At 44.5% G+C, this 19,602-nt stretch overlaps 1 protein-coding gene across 1 annotated transcript in view; it reads right to left on the reverse strand.

The window, feature by feature from the left end:
* Nucleotides 1–19,602, reverse strand: part of pole (polymerase (DNA directed), epsilon) — a 139,624-nt gene that overhangs the window by 60,899 nt on the left and 59,123 nt on the right. Inside the window, exons 13-15 of the mRNA XM_068055486.1 lie at nucleotides 19,111–19,251; nucleotides 14,556–14,709; nucleotides 11,483–11,589 (exon numbers count right to left, since the gene is read on the reverse strand). Coding sequence (XP_067911587.1) covers nucleotides 11,483–11,589; nucleotides 14,556–14,709; nucleotides 19,111–19,251 — 402 coding nt within the window. The remainder of the gene's footprint in view (nucleotides 1–11,482; nucleotides 11,590–14,555; nucleotides 14,710–19,110; nucleotides 19,252–19,602) is intronic.

Raw genomic sequence — 19,602 nt, forward strand, 5'->3', positions numbered from 1 at the left:
TCTACCCGCCCCCCCCACAATGAATAATCAGTTTACTATTTGTCCTCTGTCCCCAAAAGTAAATTTTTGATCATGACCTTGCCCCCCTCCCGAACTTTCTTTACTTTAACCTTCAACTCCTTTCCAGAATCCCCTCAACTAAGTGTGTTCGTTTTTGCCGGTCCCCCACCCTGAAAATTTCACTCCTCCCCCCTCCCCACCAGCATTCCGCCTCGGATCTCTGAATGGAGGTCCGAAGGCGCGGGACTTCTAGCAACCGACTGGAATATTGGCGTGGGATGGCCATTATGACCAGCTAAGTAATTATTCATTTATTAGCCGTGATTTAAATATATAAATGAAGTGTTGTCGCCGCACAGCGGGCAGGGCCGCCCCGAGGCCTAGCGCCGCCAGTAAAATGGGGCAGGGTCTTCCAGGCATTGAAGCCCATGGCGGGCCTCTCCCGGAGGTATTTTCCAGCCCCCTTGCCATGACCCCTAACTGGTAAAATACAGCCCATGGTCAGTCTTTAATTTGAAGGTTAGCTCAAATTCATTTAAAGTCAACTTTTTTGGATTGGAAAATACAATTTATGTTCCCTATGAATTTAATTTACATCATAAACAAATACGTTCTCTCTACAGGCTCTCCACATCTTCCACAAAATGCATCTCTGGTAGGAAACTAAGGATACTGCCACAATGACTAACCAGCCCCCTAAAATGAATCGTGAAGCTAAGCTGTTAACAACAGAATCATGAATCCATTTTTGCTTACATTATTCCTCACATTTATTTAAATGTATCCAGATTCGTAAGGCTCTCCACCTTGTTCCACACATATTGTCTCATTCTTTAGGTCTCCCATGTCATGTAGGAATCTCTAACCAAGAAAAAGAACAGAGACTGCTGTCTTTCAGCTCTATTAATATTACCCTGTAACTATTAGGTGTTGCTCAGGATCATTCCATCCAGCAGTTCTGTCAAGACAACCATCAGCATAGACTGCAAGGGTAAACCTTGTGTCTTGAGGCAACATATTTGAAAATGCCCATTGTACTGACATAGCAACAATTGCTTGTAAACTTAGAGGGAGCAGAATCTTAGTTATAAAAGATGCATTACATTAAACCATGTGCAGACTGTAAGCAGAGCGTGAAGATTCGAGTTTGGCGAGTTCGGCGAAGGCGCAAATTTTTTCTACCCCTTCAGCATTTGCTTCTTACTTCGGTGCAGTGGAAGGAGCTGGTTGGTGAGTAACAGGTAAGCTATTATTTTTATAATAAATATTCTGTAAAATTAAGGTATGGCAGGGCAGCTTGGCCAAGTGGAACGTACAGTCTGTGGCATGTGGGATGTCATGGATGCACCATATGTCTTACACAAACGCATTGGTAGGAAATGTCACCTGATGCACAAGCTTGAGCTCTGTGTTTTGGAACTTGACCGGTGGCTGGAATCGCTGTGGTGCATCCACGAGGCACAGAACCACGTGGATAGCACATTTAGGGAGGTTAGGAGCATGTAGACAGATAGGGAATGGGTTACCACCAGGCAGTCTAAGGGAACCAGGCAGATAGTGCAGGAGTCCCGAGTCGACCTCGCTCGCTAATCGGTTTTCCATTTTGGATACTGGTGAGGGTAATGGTTCCTCAGAGGAGTGCAGTCAGAGCCAAGTTTGTGGCACCACAGGTGGCTCAGCTGCACAGGAGGGGAGGAAGCAGAACCGAAGAGCAGCAGTGTTAGGAGATTCGTTAATTAGGGGAAAAGGCTGGCATTTCTGTGGCCGTAGACGTGACTCCAGGAGGGAATGTTGCCTCCCTGGTGCCAGGGTCAAGGATGTCACTGAGTGGCTATAGGATGTTCTTCTGGGGGAGGGTGAACATCCAGAGATCATGGTCCACGTTGGTACCAACAACATAGGTAGGAAGAGGGATGAGATCCTGAAAGCAGATTTTAGGGAGCTAGGAAGGAGATTAAAAAGCAGGACATCAAAAGCAGTAATCTCAGGATTACTCCCAGTCCCACATGCAAGCAAGCATAGGAATAGGAGAATTCAGCGATTGAACACGTGGCTGGAGAACTGGTGTAGGAGGGAGAGTATCAGGCCGGTTCTGGGCCAGGTGGGACCTCTACAAGATGGATGGGTTGCATTTTAGAAGAATATCTTTAAGATAAAGAAGATTGGCTAGTGCTGTTGGGGAGGGTTTAACCTAGATTGTCAGGGGCATGGGAACTGGAGAGAGAGCTCAGATTGGAGGGAAGCAAAACTGGTAACTTCTCAGGGGTGTGGAAACCAAGAGCAAGTGGCAGAGGAATACCAAGATGCACAGAATACTGAGAGATATAGATAGCACTAGAGTAGGGAATAGTAAGTTATTAGGAGGGGTCAAAGAAAGGGAGAAAGTAATAAAGTCTAAGTCAGGGTTAATATGCATGCACGGAGTGTGGTTACCAAGTTTGGTGAGGTACCAGGCACAGATTGCCATGTGGAAATACGATGATATGGCTATAAGAGACACCTGACTCAAAGGAGGGCAGAACTGGTTGTTAAATATTCCTGGATACAAGGGGTTCAGGAAAGATAAAAAGGGAAAAATGGGGGAGGGGTGGCAGCACTGATTAAGGCAAGCACTGCAGTGCTGCAGAAAAAGGATGTTCCAGAGGGGTCAAGGACACAATCAATTTGGTTAGACATAAGGAACAAAAAAGGTGCAGTTACATTGCTCGGTGTTTTTAAGCCACCAACTAGTGGGAGGACATGGAAGAACCTTCCTGAACATGGTCATATCTGCAGACACACTGGCTCCCCAGTCACTCAAAAGGTGCTCCGAAGAAAGATCAAACCCCTGTGGTTGCCTTGAAATTGCTGTCTTTCCTGTCCTTGTACAAGTTCAACTTCCTTTCAAACCACCCATAAAGCTCAACTTTTGTTGCAACTTTCTTTCAAAACATTATTGGAATTCCAACTATTTGCAGGTTAGTGTCCACTGAGCAAAAAAAATCTTCTCAGAACTCCCGCGCCTTTGGATTTCCATTCAGAGATCGGAGGCGGAATACTGGTGGGGAGGGGGCAGGAGTAAATTTTTCAGGGGGTGGGGATCAGCAAAAACGAACACGATTGGTGGAGGGGAAGGTGGGAAAGGGTTGAAGGTTAAATTAAAGAAAGTTCGGGGTGGGAAGGTCGGGATTGAGAATTTACTTTTTTTGGGGGTGGGGGAAGAGGACAAATAATAAACTGATTATTCATGGGGTGGTGGTGGGTGGGAGGGGTTTTGGAACTGAATAAATTTTTACTTTTTAAAAAACTGTTGCTTTAAAAATTTAAATGATACACAGGGCCTGAAGCCCTTTAGAAATTATGCCGGCGTGGTGGGGCTGGACATGACGCGCCTGCCCCCACTATGGTCATTGGGGCGGGCAGTCCGCCCCTCCATGTAAATGAGCCGCCGCACTAAATATCGCGGCAGCTCCGTGGGGCAATTCGTGCGCACTGCCGCATTTGAAGCTCGCTGCCTTGAAAAAATCCATCCCTGTGATTCTGTGACATGGGGGATATCGTCTGCTTGCAGCTCCAAAACTCTAATTTCATTGCACTGGCAAAGGCACAAATGTCTTTTACACTCCAGGGCATATTGGGTTGAAATTTATACTCATGCTGCCGAAATGACAGCGGGCGAAGACAATGGTGGTGCGCCCATGCGGGCTGCATGTAGCAGAGCCACTGCGATATTAAGTGCGGCAGCTCATTTGAATAGCTGAGGCGGACCTTTGACGTGGAGGATGTGGCTGGCCGTTCCCGACAATGGCGCCTGCTGCCTATGTGCAGGTGCTAACGTCAATTTTAAAGGCTTTGAGCCCTATGTTTATCCTTAAATATTGAACAAAAAGGAATAAAAAATTTTTTAAAATACATTTATAAAACAATTAAATTACTTGCTCTCTTCCCCCCCGCCCAAAAACAAATCTTGTCCATCTGACCATCCCCCCCCACCCCCACAAAGTGCATAAACTTTACACTCTAACCCTTCCCACAAAACCCTACACCAATGGTATTACTTTGACTCCACTCCCGCACTGAGAAACCTACTCTATCTGGCCTACATGTGAATCCAGATCCACAGCAATTTGGTTGACTCTTACATGCCCTCTGAAATGGCCTAGCAAGTCACTCAGTTGTACCAAACTGCTACAGTAAAGTCGAAAAGGAATAAAGCCAGACAGACCACCTGGCATCGACCTAGACAGCGGAAATGACAAGGATACACCCTGCCCAGTCGACCCTGCAAAGTCCTTTTCACGAACACCTGGGGGCTTCTGCCAAAACTGGGAGAGCTGTACAACAGAGTAGTCAAGCAACAGCCTGGCATAGTCATAGTCATACTCACTGAATCAAACCTTACAGCCAGTGTCCCAGAATCTTTCATCACCATTCCTGGGTATGTTCTGTCCCACCAGCAGGACAGACCAACCAGAGGTGGCAGCAAAGTCAGGAGGGAATTGCCCTGGGAGTCCCCAACATGGACTCCAGACCCTATGAAATCTCATGGCATCAGGTCAAACACGGGGGCAAGGAAACCTCCTGCTGATAACCACCAACCAACCTTCCTCAGCTGATGAATCAGTACTCCTTCATGTCAAACATCACTTGGAAGAAGCACTGAGGGTATCAAGGGTATAGAATAAACTCTGGATGAGAGACTTTCATGCCCATCATCGAGTGACTTCGTAGCACAATGATTGACTGAGCTGGCTCAGTCCTCAAGAACTTATCTGTCAGACTGGGCCTGCCGCAGGTGGTGAGGGAAGCAACAAGAAGGAAAAACCTATTTGACCTTGTCCTCACCAATCTACCTGTTGCAGATACATCTGTCCGTGACAGTATTGGCAGAAGTGGCCACCGCACAGTCCTTGTGGAGATAAAGTCCCGCCTTCACACAGAGGATACCATCCATCGTGTTGTGTGGCACTATGCTCAGTGGGATAGATTCAGAACAGATCGAGCAGCTCACAATTGGACATCTTTGAGACGTTGTGGGTCATCAGCAGCAGCAGAATTATATTCAATCACAATCTGTAACTTCATGGCCTGGCATATCCCTCCCTCTACCATTACCATCAGGCCAGGGGATCAACCCTGGTTCAATGAGGAGTACAGGAGAGCATGCCAGGAGCAGCACCAGGCATACCTAAAAATAAGGTGCCAACCTGGTAAAGTTATAACACAGGACGACATGCACGCTAAATAGCAGAAGCAGCATGCAACAGACAAATGTTATGGACAGGTGGTAAGGGGAATGGATGGTTCCCACTGTTCACCTCCCAACTGACTGCAATTGTGTTTTGTTTAAAATCATGAGTTAGCCCGAGTGTTTTTAATAAATGACAGGTTTTCCCGTAGGTTAAACAAAAGATAACTTTTTACACAGTTCCCGAAATTGTCGCAAGTTCACTCACACACAGGTGCACTCCCACGCATACACAAGAATAGATAGATAGAGGGGAAAAGGGTAAGAGGTTTAAAGTGAGATAGGTGTTTGTGGTTTACAGTAAACCTGTTGAATCTTCTAAGGAGGACAGTCTCTTTTAAAGTTGCAGGCCTGGGTGTTTGTAGTCTTGAACTTGTTGTAAATTTCTGGTGGTTAAGACTTCAGACTGGAAGTGGTGGTCACTTTAAAGTTCTCTGCTACAACAAGCTGAAGTGTAGAATTAACAGCAGGCTCCTTCCTTGCCTGGCTGGCATCTTTCCACAGTCACTGGCTGGATTACTTTCTGTTATGTTGTGATCTCTCCCGTCTCTCTCCAGAAGGTTACCTTTTGAGGTCAAAATCGATCAAATTATAGTTTCTGTTATTTGGCACATGGCCTTCTTCCCTGGTGTGGCCACACAATGGACCAGGATGTGGAATCCATGGCTATCTATTAATGTCTTGATGGGTACCATTCTGTTATGATGTGACTACTTCACACCTTCTTTGTTTCAGAAGAAACCCAATCAATTCAAGTATGTCTTGATGGCTTCAGGATGGGTATAGTTAACACTTCTTAGTCTGGAATGCACCCTTTTGTCCTTTCGAGACAGTGAGGCAGTTTTTGAATCAAAGTAATTCATGACAACGCTACTTCATCGGACAAGTCATCAGGATGCGCCGCGGTGCGCACATGCGCAGACGGTCTCATGCCCCCTGCGCATGCGCTGCGGTCCGGATGACTAGGACCGCTTTGCGCATACGATGCGGTACGCGCATGCGCACACAGTCTCATCTCTGCGCATGCGCTGCGGTCCGACCTGCCAGGACCGTTGTGCGCATGCGCAGATGACGTCATCGCGTTATTTCGTCTTCCTCGCCGACGCGCCAGTTTGGCCTCTGCGCATGCGTCAAAGCTTCGGCGCGACTTTTTGAAAGTGGAAGGAGGGGAGGTTTCGTCGGGCATTTTTTCGCATTTTATCTGAATTATTTATTCGTTTTGGAGACTTGCTTCATTTTTATTTGACACAGGAGATTGTTCCAAGGCAAGCTGCTCTGCCTTTGTAAGTTGCTCTGAAAACATTTCCATTGTCTGGGCCACCGCATGTAGCAGGATGAAGGCACAGTGACTGATTTCTGGCGCCAAACAGTACACACTGCAGATACATGATGGCCAGGCTACCTGCAGCTGCATCTTCTCCGTTCAGACTTTGTTGCCCTGCAAACATGCTGTTGTTGTGCAGAGGCATCTGGGTCTGCCTTTGGACAGGCTCGCCCCCAACTGTCGCTGGCGTGCATCTCAGACACCAACGACGACAGGCATGGCTGCTGCCATTGTGATTACGGAGGAACAGCCAAGGCCCCTCAGCCACAATGAAAAATACCGCTTGCTTTCAGATCAATTGTACCAGCTACAACAGGCCGTTCTGCAGAGTGGAACGGCAGCATTCATGAGGAGATTGGACTGGCTGCGGCAACAGACTCTCCGCTGGCAGCAAGGACTGGCTGATGAGATGGAGCCATTTACCATGCCCAACAATTGCCCGGAAGCACCTTCGGATGGAGGTGGCCGCGCGCTGGACATCAGTCACGTGTCACAAACCCTGGATCCTGAGCGTCTCACCCCCTGGCCTAATGATCTGATGGACCATACATATGCCTGCCTGTTCAAATCTCCACTTCCCCTACCTGCGGTACCCTCTCCTTGCTGCTCAGTTACACAGTCACCTGCTCCTACACCCATCAGGGCAGTGCACATGAACACACAGTTACCTGCTCCTACACCCATCAGGGCAGTGCTCATGGGCACACAGTTACCTGCTCCTACACCCATCAGGGCAGTGCACATGGGCACACAGCCACCTGTTTCCCCATCCGATGTTGAAACAACCATGCAGAGCCTTGTGAGACTCCGCAATTGCCAGTTGCTGCCTGTCAAGCAGAGAGGGCGTCCAAAGGGGTCAAGCACTTGGGGAACATTCAGCAAGAAGAGACTGAGCACTAAAAGAAACAAGCATGCCGTGTCCAGTGGTAGCAGAAATGTGAATGCTCTTGCTGTGAACACAACTGGTGATAGTAGTAGGCAGGATTAAATGGGAATGGATGGAAAGACGCACGAGTAACATAACCACTGGCAGGGAACTGCTGGGCTAAATGGCCAGTTTTATGTTCATAGCCCAAAAGAAATGTGCTTCTTTTCCAGCACCCTCACATCATTCATGTTTTCCCTGAGAGCAGCATTGAACCATCACGAGATAGGGGCAGTAACACCATCCTGCCTCCTACAGCTGAGGTGGGTACTAAGTGATTAATTGGCGGTGTTATCAGTACATGCCTTTACCGCAGAACACAAAGCATGCTCAGCAGTAATTTCATTGGAGGGAGGGAAGCTCTGACACTGATGTTCTTTCCTTATTTTCTTTCATGTAAAATGTGCCCTTGAGAAAACAATCCTTGACACTTAAGGACAGCATTCAAGCAAAGGAGGCAGTGCGGGAGAGGACGCAAGGATGTGCTGATTCCTGCATCTGAGGTGGGTAATAAGTGCTTCATTGGCGACGTTATCAATTGGTGCCTTCACTGCAGAACTTAAAAAGGTGTGCACAACAGTAATTTCAGTGGATGGAGGGAGGCAAGCTCTGACTCTGATTTGCTTTATTTCTTTTCATGTAAAACATGCCGTCGAGAAAACAATCCTTGAGACTTAAGGTCAGCATTCAAGCAACGAAGGCAACTAGATCATGCTGCGGAGCTCATCGCGATGTGGAAAGGAACATTGCATTTATGGATGAATTTGAAATGCACATTGGGATGCGCTTGGGGAACATTCACCAAGAATAGACTGAGCTCAGACTCTTGTGACTTTGCCTTCTTCACATGGACAATACAGTAGTGGAATAGAGAGCCAAGCGTTTATTCACCACAAGGCTCTCCAGGAACAATCTCTTTAGCTGTGCATCGCAGAGACTCGGCCTGTCTGTCTAACGGGAATGCTGGACACAACACTCATGTATCCATGCACAGCAGTTCCTCGGATACTTAATGAACTTAATAAAACTTTTCAATAATTAAACCCAGAATTGTTGAGGTTTTGTTTTGCATGCTATTTCCCCGACTTTGCAACTGCACTTCAGATATTCAACTATGGTGGGGGGGTAGAGGGGTGGGTGAAGAGGGGGAGGGGTGGGTGAAGAGGGGGAGGGGTGGGGAGAGCGGGGGAGGGGTGGGGAGAGCGGGGGAGGGGTGGGGAGAGCGGGGGAGGGGTGGGGAGAGCGGGGAGGGGTGGGGAGAGCGAGCATGCAAAATGCAGGGACCAAACAGTTGCAATGCCTGAAGTACTGTGGAGAAGTAGAGAAAGCAACTGGGTAGGGGAGAAAGCAACTGGATTGGGCATCCGCAGCTGGAGGGAACGGCTGAATGGAGAGGGCCGGAAGCGAGAGGCCATAGAGAGCCGCGGGGAGCGAGCGTGCGAAGACCTTGGTGTCACCGGGTCCAGGGACTGGCCAGTAAGTCTTTTGCTGTTGTGTTTATGGCGCATGCACAGAAAAAGGCGCTCCTCTTCCGTTCCGCTGCTCCCCCCCCCACTCTCTCCCCTGCCTCCCTCTCCCCCAGCTCTCTCCCTCCCCCCTTCCTTACCCCTCCCTCTTTCTCTCCCCCTCTTTCCCCCCCTTGCCCCCCGGCACCGCTACTGCTGGTCTCCCCGCGCTGATCTCCCCGGCCCGTTCCACTCTCTCACTCCGGCCATTGTATTCTGCCACGTGTTTGTCAGGTTTCATCTCTGTGATTCTTTGAGCAGCGCCATCTTTAGTCCTGGCAGCTGCTGCAGTCGCAGGCTGTGACGTTTTCGTGGCACATGCTGTATTTGCGCATGTGCCAAAACAGCGCCACCTACCGATCGCGTTGTCAACAATTGCAGTCCTTTTGAATACACAGGCCTTCTGACCTTTGGCGGCCATCTTTGTAGCACACAGTCTACTTTTTTTTTTAAAAAGGAAAATTTCAAAGAGTCCACATTGAATAAAATTCATATCTTAAAAGTTAGGAATATGATGCATCTTTACTGGGCATGACACAGAGCGAAGTGATTCCAAAACCAACGGATCAGATTAAAGCGCTGCAGTCCAGCCACGTCCAGTCGTGAATGGTGGTGGACAATTAAACAACTAATAGGAGGAAGAGGATCCACAAATATTCTTACTCTGAATGATGCGGGAGCCCAGCTGGTCAGTGTGAAAGACAAGGATAAAGCATTTGTCACCATCCTCAACTAGAAGTGCTGAGTGGATGATCCATCAGGGCCTCCTCCTGAGTCCTCAACGTCACAAATTCCAGTCTTCAGCCAATTCAAATCACTCCACATGATAACAAGAAACAGCTGAAGGCACTGGATACAAGTGCTATGGGCCTTGACAAAATCCCTGCAGTAGTACTAAAGACTTGTGCTTCAGAATTAGCCTGCTCCTAGCCAAGCTATTCCAGAACAGCTACAACACTGGCATTTACCTGGCAATGTGGAAAATTGTCCAGATACGTCCGATCATCAAAAAGCAGGACAAGTCCAATCCAACAAATTACCAACCCATCAGTCTACTCTCAATCATCAGAACAGTGATGGAAGGAGTCACTGACAGTGCCAAAAAGCAGCACTTACACAGCAATAACCTGCTCATCATGCTCAGTTTGGGTTCCGCAATGGCCACTCAGCTCCAGACCTCCTTATAGCCTTGGTCCAAACATGGACAGAAGAGCTAAACTCCAGGGGTGAGGTGAGAGTGACTGCCCTTGACATCAAGGCAGCATTTGACTGAATGTGGCATCATATAGCCCTGGCAAAATTGAAGTTAACGGAATTGGGGGAAAACTCTCCAATGCTTGGAGTCATATTTAGCACAAAAGAAAATGTCTGTGATTGTAGGCAATCATCTCAGCCCCAGGACATTACTGCAGGAGTTCCTCAGGGTAGTGTCCTAGGTCCAACCATCTTCAGCTGCTTCATCAATGACCTTTCCTCCATCATAAGTGGGGATGTTCGTTGATGATTGCACAATATTCAGCACCATTTGCGACTCCTCAGATACTGAAGCAGTCCATGCCCAAATGCAGCAAGACCTGGACAACATTCAGACTCGGGCTGATAAGAGGCAAGTAATATTTGTGTCACACAAGTGCCAGGAAATGACCATCTCCAACAAGAGAGAATCTAACCATCTTCCCTTGGCATTCAACTGCATTACCATCGCTGAATCCCCCCACCATCAACATCCATTAACCAGAAACTTAACTGGTCCAGCAATATAAGTACTGTGGCTGGAGCAGGTCAGAAGCTGGGAATTCTGAGCAGAGTAACTCACCTCCTGACTCTCTGAAGCCTGCCACCATCTACAAGGCACAAGTCAGGAGGGTGACAAAATAGTCTCCAACAACATTCAGGTCAAAGCAGCCCACTTGACTGGCACCCCATCCACCACTTTAAACATTCACTCCCTCCACTACCGGCACACAGTGGCAGCAGTGTGTACCATATACAAGATGCACTGCAGCAACTCGCCAAGCGTCCTTTGACAGCACCTTCCAAATCGGTGACCTTTACCACCTAGAAGGACGAGGGCAACAGACACGTGGGAACACCAACACTTGCAAGTTCCCCTCCAAGCTTCAAACCATCCTGACTTGGAGCTATATTGCAGTTCCTTCACTGTCACTGGGTCATAAACCTGGAACTCCCTTCCTAAAAGCACTGTGGGTGTAACTACACCAGATGAACTGCAGCAGTCAAGAAGACAGCTCACTACCATCTTCTCAAGGGCAATTAGGGATGGGAAAGAAATGCTGGCCTTGCCAGCAATGCTCACAACCCATGAAAGAATTAAAAATAAGAGCATAATACTTGGATGCTGGAAATCTGAAATAAAAACAAAGAAACGCTGGAAATACTTGGCAGGTCTGGCAGCATCTGTGGAGACAGAAGCAGAATTAACGTTTCAGGTCAGTGATCCTTCTTCAGAACTCAGAAAAAGAATTAAAAATATTACTTACAGTGTCAAGAACAAATACAGAGGCCTTCCTTTGAGAGGGGATGAACAGGCCAAATAGGGCCTTGTTCCCTTGAGCATTGTGATAGAAGTAAATGTGTCGGATGCTACCTGCAAAAACAAGAGGGGACAAATTATTTCACATACAACCGTTATGGAATTTGGCTTTTTCTTCTACCTTGTAAAATATTCAATAATGCTGCTATTTCACTTTGTCAATGGGCAGGAAAACATATGTACCTGGGTACCCAGGTACAATCATGGTTTTCCTACAGAAGTAAGCTGGTTTAAAAATTACATTTTGGGCTTTTTTTTTTAAAAAAGGAGCCACAAGTCACTGGTGTTTTGGGCTACTTTAGGCCACCAAGTTTGTAGAAGTGCAAAGTTTAAGATGGAGCCACATACTCAGGAGGGAGTCTCTAAGTACAAGTCAACCAAACTTGAAATAGGACTAGCTACAGAAGGGTAGGCTGATAATTCAGTTGTGCTATACAGATACTATATGTATCGCTTGAATAAAAGATGAAAAACCATAGTCAATCCACACAAGACTAAGAAAAGAAAGTTCTTTTATATAACATCTATCATAACCTCAGGATGTTTCACAGCACTTCACTGGTTGTGAAATGTGGTTGTAATGTAGGCAAACAGTAGCTAATTTATAGACAGCAATGTCTCACAAACAGCATGAGATAAACGACCAGGTAATAATTTTCAGTGATAATAAAAACAAGAAATGCTGGAAATACTCAGCAGGTCTGGCAGCATCTGTGGAGAGAGAAGCAGAGTTAACGTTTCAGGTCAGTGTCCCTTGATCAGTTTAATGTCTCGTCCAAAAGGCAACAACTCTACAATGCAGAACTCCCATAGTACTGCATTGAAATGTTAACCTATATTATGTACTTAAGTCTCGAGTGAGGCTTGAGCCCACATCTTCTGACTCAGAGACAAGTGTCTTACTAATGAGCCATAGCTGATACCTTAAATCAGACAAGGTTTCAGCTAGCCAAGGAACATAACTAGTTTTAACTAATGCAATTAATTTGGCTCTATTAAATTGGCCTTAATTAAAAATATGCATGTACAAAAATGGATAGTGACTTGCCTCAAGAAAATGATAAAGTTAGTAATAGTTTTTTTAAAGTGCATCACTAGGTGCATTTTGTCTTGCTTCTGAATTCATTGGCAAATTCTCTAAATGCAGGTTGAGATAGTAAAAGCTACAGTATATTTTCACTTTCATGAATACTGTAGCATATTAATCCAATTGTACCTATATTGTGTTCATGTCCAGAGAATCACCCAACTTTTGATAATGTTTAACGTTCTTAAAGAGATAGTCTGTGTTTGGGAGTTCAAAGAAAAAAAAGACATGCTGTTAGACTTTTTCTTCTGGTGTTGTATGTAAACTGGCAATTATTTTTAGTCTACTTGGGAAATAAATCAAAATTATTGAAATAACGTTTCTTGATCGAATTCCTTATAAATGTCAAACTTTTAATACCCACTGAGAAATGTCTCTTTCAAAGCTTTGGCTGCAGTTTTAAATCCACAGCTAGTATGGTTTCATTCTAGGAGGCATTTACCATAGACTGGAGATGGGGAAAAAAAGTTTAGAAAATTCTGAAATTTTCATCAAGTAGTATTGACTTTGTGGACACAAACATACTACTTTTCATTTAGTTTAAAATAATCACTGCATTACAGGTATGAAACTTTGGAGGCAATGCCAAGGGATAACTGGTTTCCAATCAGTACAAGCTGCTCATGAATCAAACAGCTCACCAACCAATCAGTAAAGTTTTACTAATTCATTTGGCTCCTTTTGACAACTATCTTTAGTTACAAAACAGATTAATGCTATTTAAGTTGAACTAGAGAGTCTGTTTCTGGACATTTAAGCACCTTTTAGACCAAACAAATTTAATTTTGAATGTTTTTCTACGCTCTCTTGGTAGATCTTTAACAGACATACTGCTGTTTGTCAGGATACTAATGCCACTTAAGCACATATCCGAAGAGTAAATATCTTCAATTCTGCATTTTAGCAATGCATTAGGCTAAACTCGCATCAAAAGACTCAGTAATTTTTATAAAATAAAATTACAGTCAGCAGAGTGCTGGAATTAATCATTTAATGATTTTTCCGCTGGCTGTAGAAAATCCACATCAATATGTCAAGTCTTATCAAATTCTTTCCTCAAATTTCGAGTTCGTTATCCCTCCAACAGAAGAGATAATAGGCCAGTACTTTGATTCCATATGCAGACTTCTGTCAAGAGCCTGAGGGAAGGCAGAGACAGTTTAGGAATCAATTAGAAAATCTACTTATTGAGCCAAGAAGTCTTTTCTCCTTTTACACTTCCCCTTCTCCATAAAATAGAACAGGATAGTTTGAATGCAACATTTCCCAGTTGTCACTAATGAACCTATTCACTGGGTAATTTTGGGAACTAAATAGATGATTCAACATATCACAATGTTGCCCACATACCAAATTAATATTTGAAGGTTTGCAGTTTGTTCACTCTTGTCCATCTTCAAAATTGAAATGAATAATCACTCATTAAATGGCAAGACATGCCAAATAAGTTAAAGCACTATAATATTAACATAAAATGCTGTAGGTAAAGTTGGAAGCACTGAGAAAAATGAATTACAGATAAAAATCAGTGCCTATTTCGATTATAGTTGCAAGACAGGCACTCCTTTCAACTCTACCTCATGTAAAATGCATAATTTACAGTCCACAGAAAAAAATATATATTTATCTGCACTTAATGCAAGAGCTGTCCAGTATCTATGAAGAAAGCAGACACCATTTACACATACAAGTTTAAGACGTTACAATAAGGTTATCCTCAAACACCAGCAGAATGCTCTCTATATCAGCTAGTGTTGTAATAGATACATAATATGCACCAATTTACAGTAGCTGTGCAGGAGTCACAAATGACACCCACACACAGACTCACTCACTCTGCCAGTGAGGAAATATAAATCTTAATAAATGATTTGGCATTTTTGCAGGATATCCTGGAGATTGGTCAAAGCCTTAGATGAAGATTAGCAGTTACCTGGTTCCAGGTAATTAAATTGTGCTAACGAACGCATTTCCAGCTGTTCCAACTCAAAGGTGTCTGCTTCACGTCCTGCAAGATGGAGTGATAACTGCCTACTGACCATACAGATGCACCCAAGCTGGACGAGGGCACGAAAGAGCAGGGGAACCTAGAAAAAGGCATAGGAAAAAAAAAATCTGGTTAACAATTACAGTATTAACTTTTGTTTTCAATACCAAAAGTGACTGTTGAAAGCAAATTAATTGCAATACTTAACAGGGAATTAGATAAACACTTGAAAAACTTTGATGACTGTGGGTAAATGGGATTAGAGTAAATAGTGCAGAGATGGAGACCATGCTGGGATAATGATGGGCCAATCTGACTCCCTTTGGTGGTGAACTTTCTAGAATAATGGCATGGTATCTAATCGATACTACATAGTGATTGATTTCGTTGTTGCATGACAACATTCCACATGCATGATGATAGATCACATCACTATCACCTGGCTCCAAATACTCTGGGGGAAAAAAGCCCAGAAGGGAAGAGCTCACTCTGCAGATGAAATTGCAGAAAGTCTCAGTCCCGATCTCCACTTTTGCAGTCCTACATATAGATTACATTAGATTAGATTAGAGATACAGCACTGAAACAGGCCCTTCGGCCCACCAAGTCTGTGCCGAACAACAACCACCCATTTATACTAATCCTACACTAATCCCATATTCCTACCAAACATCCCCACCTGTCCCTATATTTCCCTACCACCTACCTATACTAGTGACAATTTACAATGGCCAATTTACCTATCAATCTGCAAGTCTTTTGGCTTGTGGGAGGAAACCGGAGCACCTGGAGAAAACCCACGCAGACACAGGGAGAACTTGCAAACTCCACACAGGCAGTACCCGGAATCGAACCCGGGTCACTGGAGCTGTGAGGCTGCGGTGCTAACCATATAGTGTACTGCTGTCTGAGTCCATATCCCTCTGTTGAACACTCCTCTCAGTCAACTGAAGGTCTTGTCAAGATAAACATGCAAGTAAATCCTTACAATCCTATGAGGGTGAATGTAACATTAGTCACTTTTTTCAGCCATACAGAAGATTAATGGAAACACTATTAACCTGTCTTTTCTCTTTAAAAATACTGCTGGAATGATGTGTGATTCCAACATTTTCTAATTTTATTTCAGATTTTGAGAATTGCCAGCTTTTTTTTTAAAACCTTGAATGTACTCATATATGGTGCCTGCGCTTCTGATGCAACAATTAATCTGTTTTCTCTTGATGCATATGTATGCATGATTTGCAGAATTTCAAAATACAAAACTGCAAATTTACTTTCCATAAGACGACAAAACGGCCAAGCTCCAGTCACAGCTGTGCCAATGTTAAAATATCTTCAATATCCAAACAGCACAATTGACATTTTTGAACAGTAACATAACTGTAGATATAAATTTAAATTAGTTCATTGCTGAATTGCACAATACTATTACATTTGCTGACATCAAGAAGCTTTTCTTAAAAGGAAGGCAGTATTCCAGACCACACTACCCAAGAACATACAAAAACTAAATACTTGTGGATAATCGGTTGCGTTTTGTCTGAAATAGCAGAATAATAATCAAATGAAAGACGAAACAAGTGACGAAATAAATACAAAGGTTAAACTTACTTGCAAAAATTAAGCAAGGCTAATCTCTAAATATAGAGCTGAGTTTTCATTTTCACAGAAGTGCTGCAGCCGAGCCCCCGTAATATTACGCACGGGGCACATTTAAATAGAGGGGCCTGAGCAGTCGCCCCCAGTGACGTAGAGGGGGCGGCCGCTGTGTCCCTGGCAAGGGCTTCAAGCTCTTCACTTGCATTTAAATTTTTTTTAAAGTGGCATGTTTTTAAATAAATTGCAATAAAATGTAATGCACACTTCCAATCCCCTCTCCCACCCCCTCAATGAATAATCCATGTATTATTTGTCCTACCCTCCACCAAAAACATTACATTTTCCATCACAACCTTTCTCCCCGACCTCTTTCCTTTAACCTGTAACCCATCCCACCATTTCCTCACACAATCGCATTTGTTTTTGCTGCTAACCTCCCCTCCCACCCTGATAATTTTACTCCTAAGCCCTCCCCACCAGTTTCTCGCCTCGGAACTATGGAGTTGGGTTGCGTTCGGCAGCCGTAAAATCAGTGTGGGATGGCTGCCATCAGCAGGTAAGTTCATTTGCATTTAATTTTTGTTGATTTAAATATTCAGATGAAGACCCCGCCGCCAAGCAGCGCAGGGTGGGCGGGTGCACACTAAGGTCCCCCCGCCGCTGGTAATATGCGGTGGGCCCTTCTCAATGTTGGGGGTCGAGGTGGGCCTCTCCCCGCAGAATTTTACCACCCCACCACGACCCAAAGTGTCGAGGGGCTGGTAAAATTCAGCCCATTATCTCAGTGCACAGCAATTCTTGCATTTCATGCAACCTTCATGATAACAGAACACATTGGGATGAATTTTATGAGCCCTCCGGCATCAGGGGCTGTGGTGGGGTGGGGGGGGGGCCCAGAAAATTCATCTGGGAAAGGCCCACCACGACCTCTGATGTTGAAAAGGCCCTGCCGCATTTTACTGGCGGCGTCAAGGCCTTGGTGCGGCCCCACCCCCCACCACTTGGCGGTGGGGCCTTCATTTAAACATTAAAATGAATTCAAAGAAATGCAAAATAACTCACCTTGACCTGCCAGCTGTCCCATGCCGTTATTCCGGCTGCCTGCTGGAACCCACATGAATTTGGAGTTCCAAGGCGGGACACTGGTGCAGAGTGGGGTGGTGGGGGGGGGGGGCGGCCGGGGGATGCAGGGGGAAGGAGGGAAAATTTAAGGGCAGGTGGGGGTAGAGAGGGAAAACCACTCCAATTGTTGTGGGGATGGTGGGAAGGAGTTGAGGGTCAAAGGTGCTGAAGTTGGGGGGCTGAAAGTTCGTAATTTTACAAATTGGTTTTCCGGGGGGGATGGGTTATTTTATTAATTGATAACACAGCAGGGAGGGGTTGGAAAAGGGATTGAAAGTATCTCTGAAATTTTATTTGTCATTTCTGGGCGGCGGCGTCTGCTATAGGGCTTGAAGCCCTTTAAAAATGGCACTGGCGCCTGCATAGGAACATGGGGACACCTTTATGTCATCGGGGGCGGCTACTCTGCCCCCTCCAGTTAAATGAGCTCCCGCGCAAAATATTGCGGGAGCTCAGCAACGGCGCATCTGTGCCTGAAGACAGCCAACATCAGAGCGCACGCAGCACATTCACAAATTTCAGCCCATTATTTCTATTTTATTGTCTTAATTCCCATATCGAGGGCATGGCTAAACCATACATGCAAGCACAAAATTTGGGGATTCAATTATCTGCTAAACAGATCCCTTATGGCAAATAATGGAGGTTCCACTGTAACACTTTACTTAGCTCTTCATTGTCAATACCTTAAAAAGCATGATTTTGCATATATATATAGCTGCTCTTTCCCACCCACACGCCCCGCACCCTCCCACCCAAGTGTAAAATTATGGACCAGGCACTATTACCAAGCGAGTATATTGTCTACAAAATAACTGTAAACATTTCTACTGATGAGGGGGTAGGTGGGGAAGAGAAGTACCATTGAAACATTAATGCAGAATTTGTCAGATCATTGTGCAATTCCAGTTGTCGTCTTGTTCCGTCAGACTGAAACTGAAACAATGATGAGGAAACAAATGTTATTGGCCAAAATCCCCATACCTACAACCACCATTTGGCTTGTTCAAAAGAAACAGCTTGGAGAAACATTAGAAGCTTTTATTGGATAAAATCCCAGTTCAGGCTGCTAACTTTTGCTTCCAGTGTTTGTGGACATTTGAGGCTCATTTATTCCATTTGTATCATCTCACCTCAAAACAAACATTTTGAGGCTATGTACTTCTACCAAAGAGCAAGTATGGCTCAGTTAATGCATCTGAAGTCATTCCATTGCAACAAATTCTAGAGGTAACATTCTGGAAATGGTATTTAATCAATTGTGCACTGGTTTGAATTCTCTTTTTTGATTCTATGATTTTTTTAAACTTGTAAATAATCAACACCTGTTTAATCTGTATAAACTGGTAAAGCAGATAATTTTCTGCCCTCCAAGTTGAAAGGCAACATAATGTGTACCCTATGTATTTCTCTAGTAAGTAATTTTCCCTGATTGAGGTCACTTGTTAGATCTGGGTTACACTAACCCTCTTCAGCAGACTAAGAGGTTTCAGTTTGCAGAGACACAGGGAATGAAATGGGTCTTGGGTGATAATGGAATCAGCAGCCTTCTTTACATCCTACCCACTTTCCTTTGCCATTGACTTCAAGTGAATAGATAATCAAGTTATGTGTAAAATGAGCGCTCGTCAGTTTTGCACCAGAGACCAATTTCAACGTCTGTGTGTTTTCAAAAAGAGCAGATTCAGAGAGATTCAGGTTTTAGGAAAAAGCTCAAACTGCAAGAGACCTAGCCTATTATACAAGAACTCCATCCATCATTGACAACTATTCAGACCTGTGTTTCGTACACGCCCTCAATATCCGGAGCAGAAAGGTCAGCATTGATCTCATTGATATGCTCCTGATACATGTCTTCTGGCACGGAATATTCATATAGGTTGTAAGCAATATTGGAGCGGGGAAGGATACGGTTGACCTGTGAACATGGAAATAAATTTCAACAGGCAAAATAGAAAGTGCCAACATATAAAATGGTTAATTTTCAGGTAAGAAAACAGTTACTTTTCAAACGGTTTCATTAAATAGTTATTAAACCCATAATAACCAAGACTTGCATGCTTTATCTTTATTCCAGCTGATGGTGATCATCCTGCTGTATCCTTTCAGCAATTTTTGCTTTTAAAATAGGTCACTGTATAACTCTAGCCCTCGACACATTCAAATTTTGAATTCAAATTGCTGCTGTCTACTATATAATGGACCTGATATGTGGAAAAATAAGAGTTGTTTGGAGAAAAGCCAAGAAAGATGAGGAAGGAAAATGATA

Source organism: Heterodontus francisci, chromosome 23 (assembly GCF_036365525.1).
Source record: "Heterodontus francisci isolate sHetFra1 chromosome 23, sHetFra1.hap1, whole genome shotgun sequence".
Classification (NCBI taxonomy): domain Eukaryota; kingdom Metazoa; phylum Chordata; class Chondrichthyes; order Heterodontiformes; family Heterodontidae; genus Heterodontus; species Heterodontus francisci.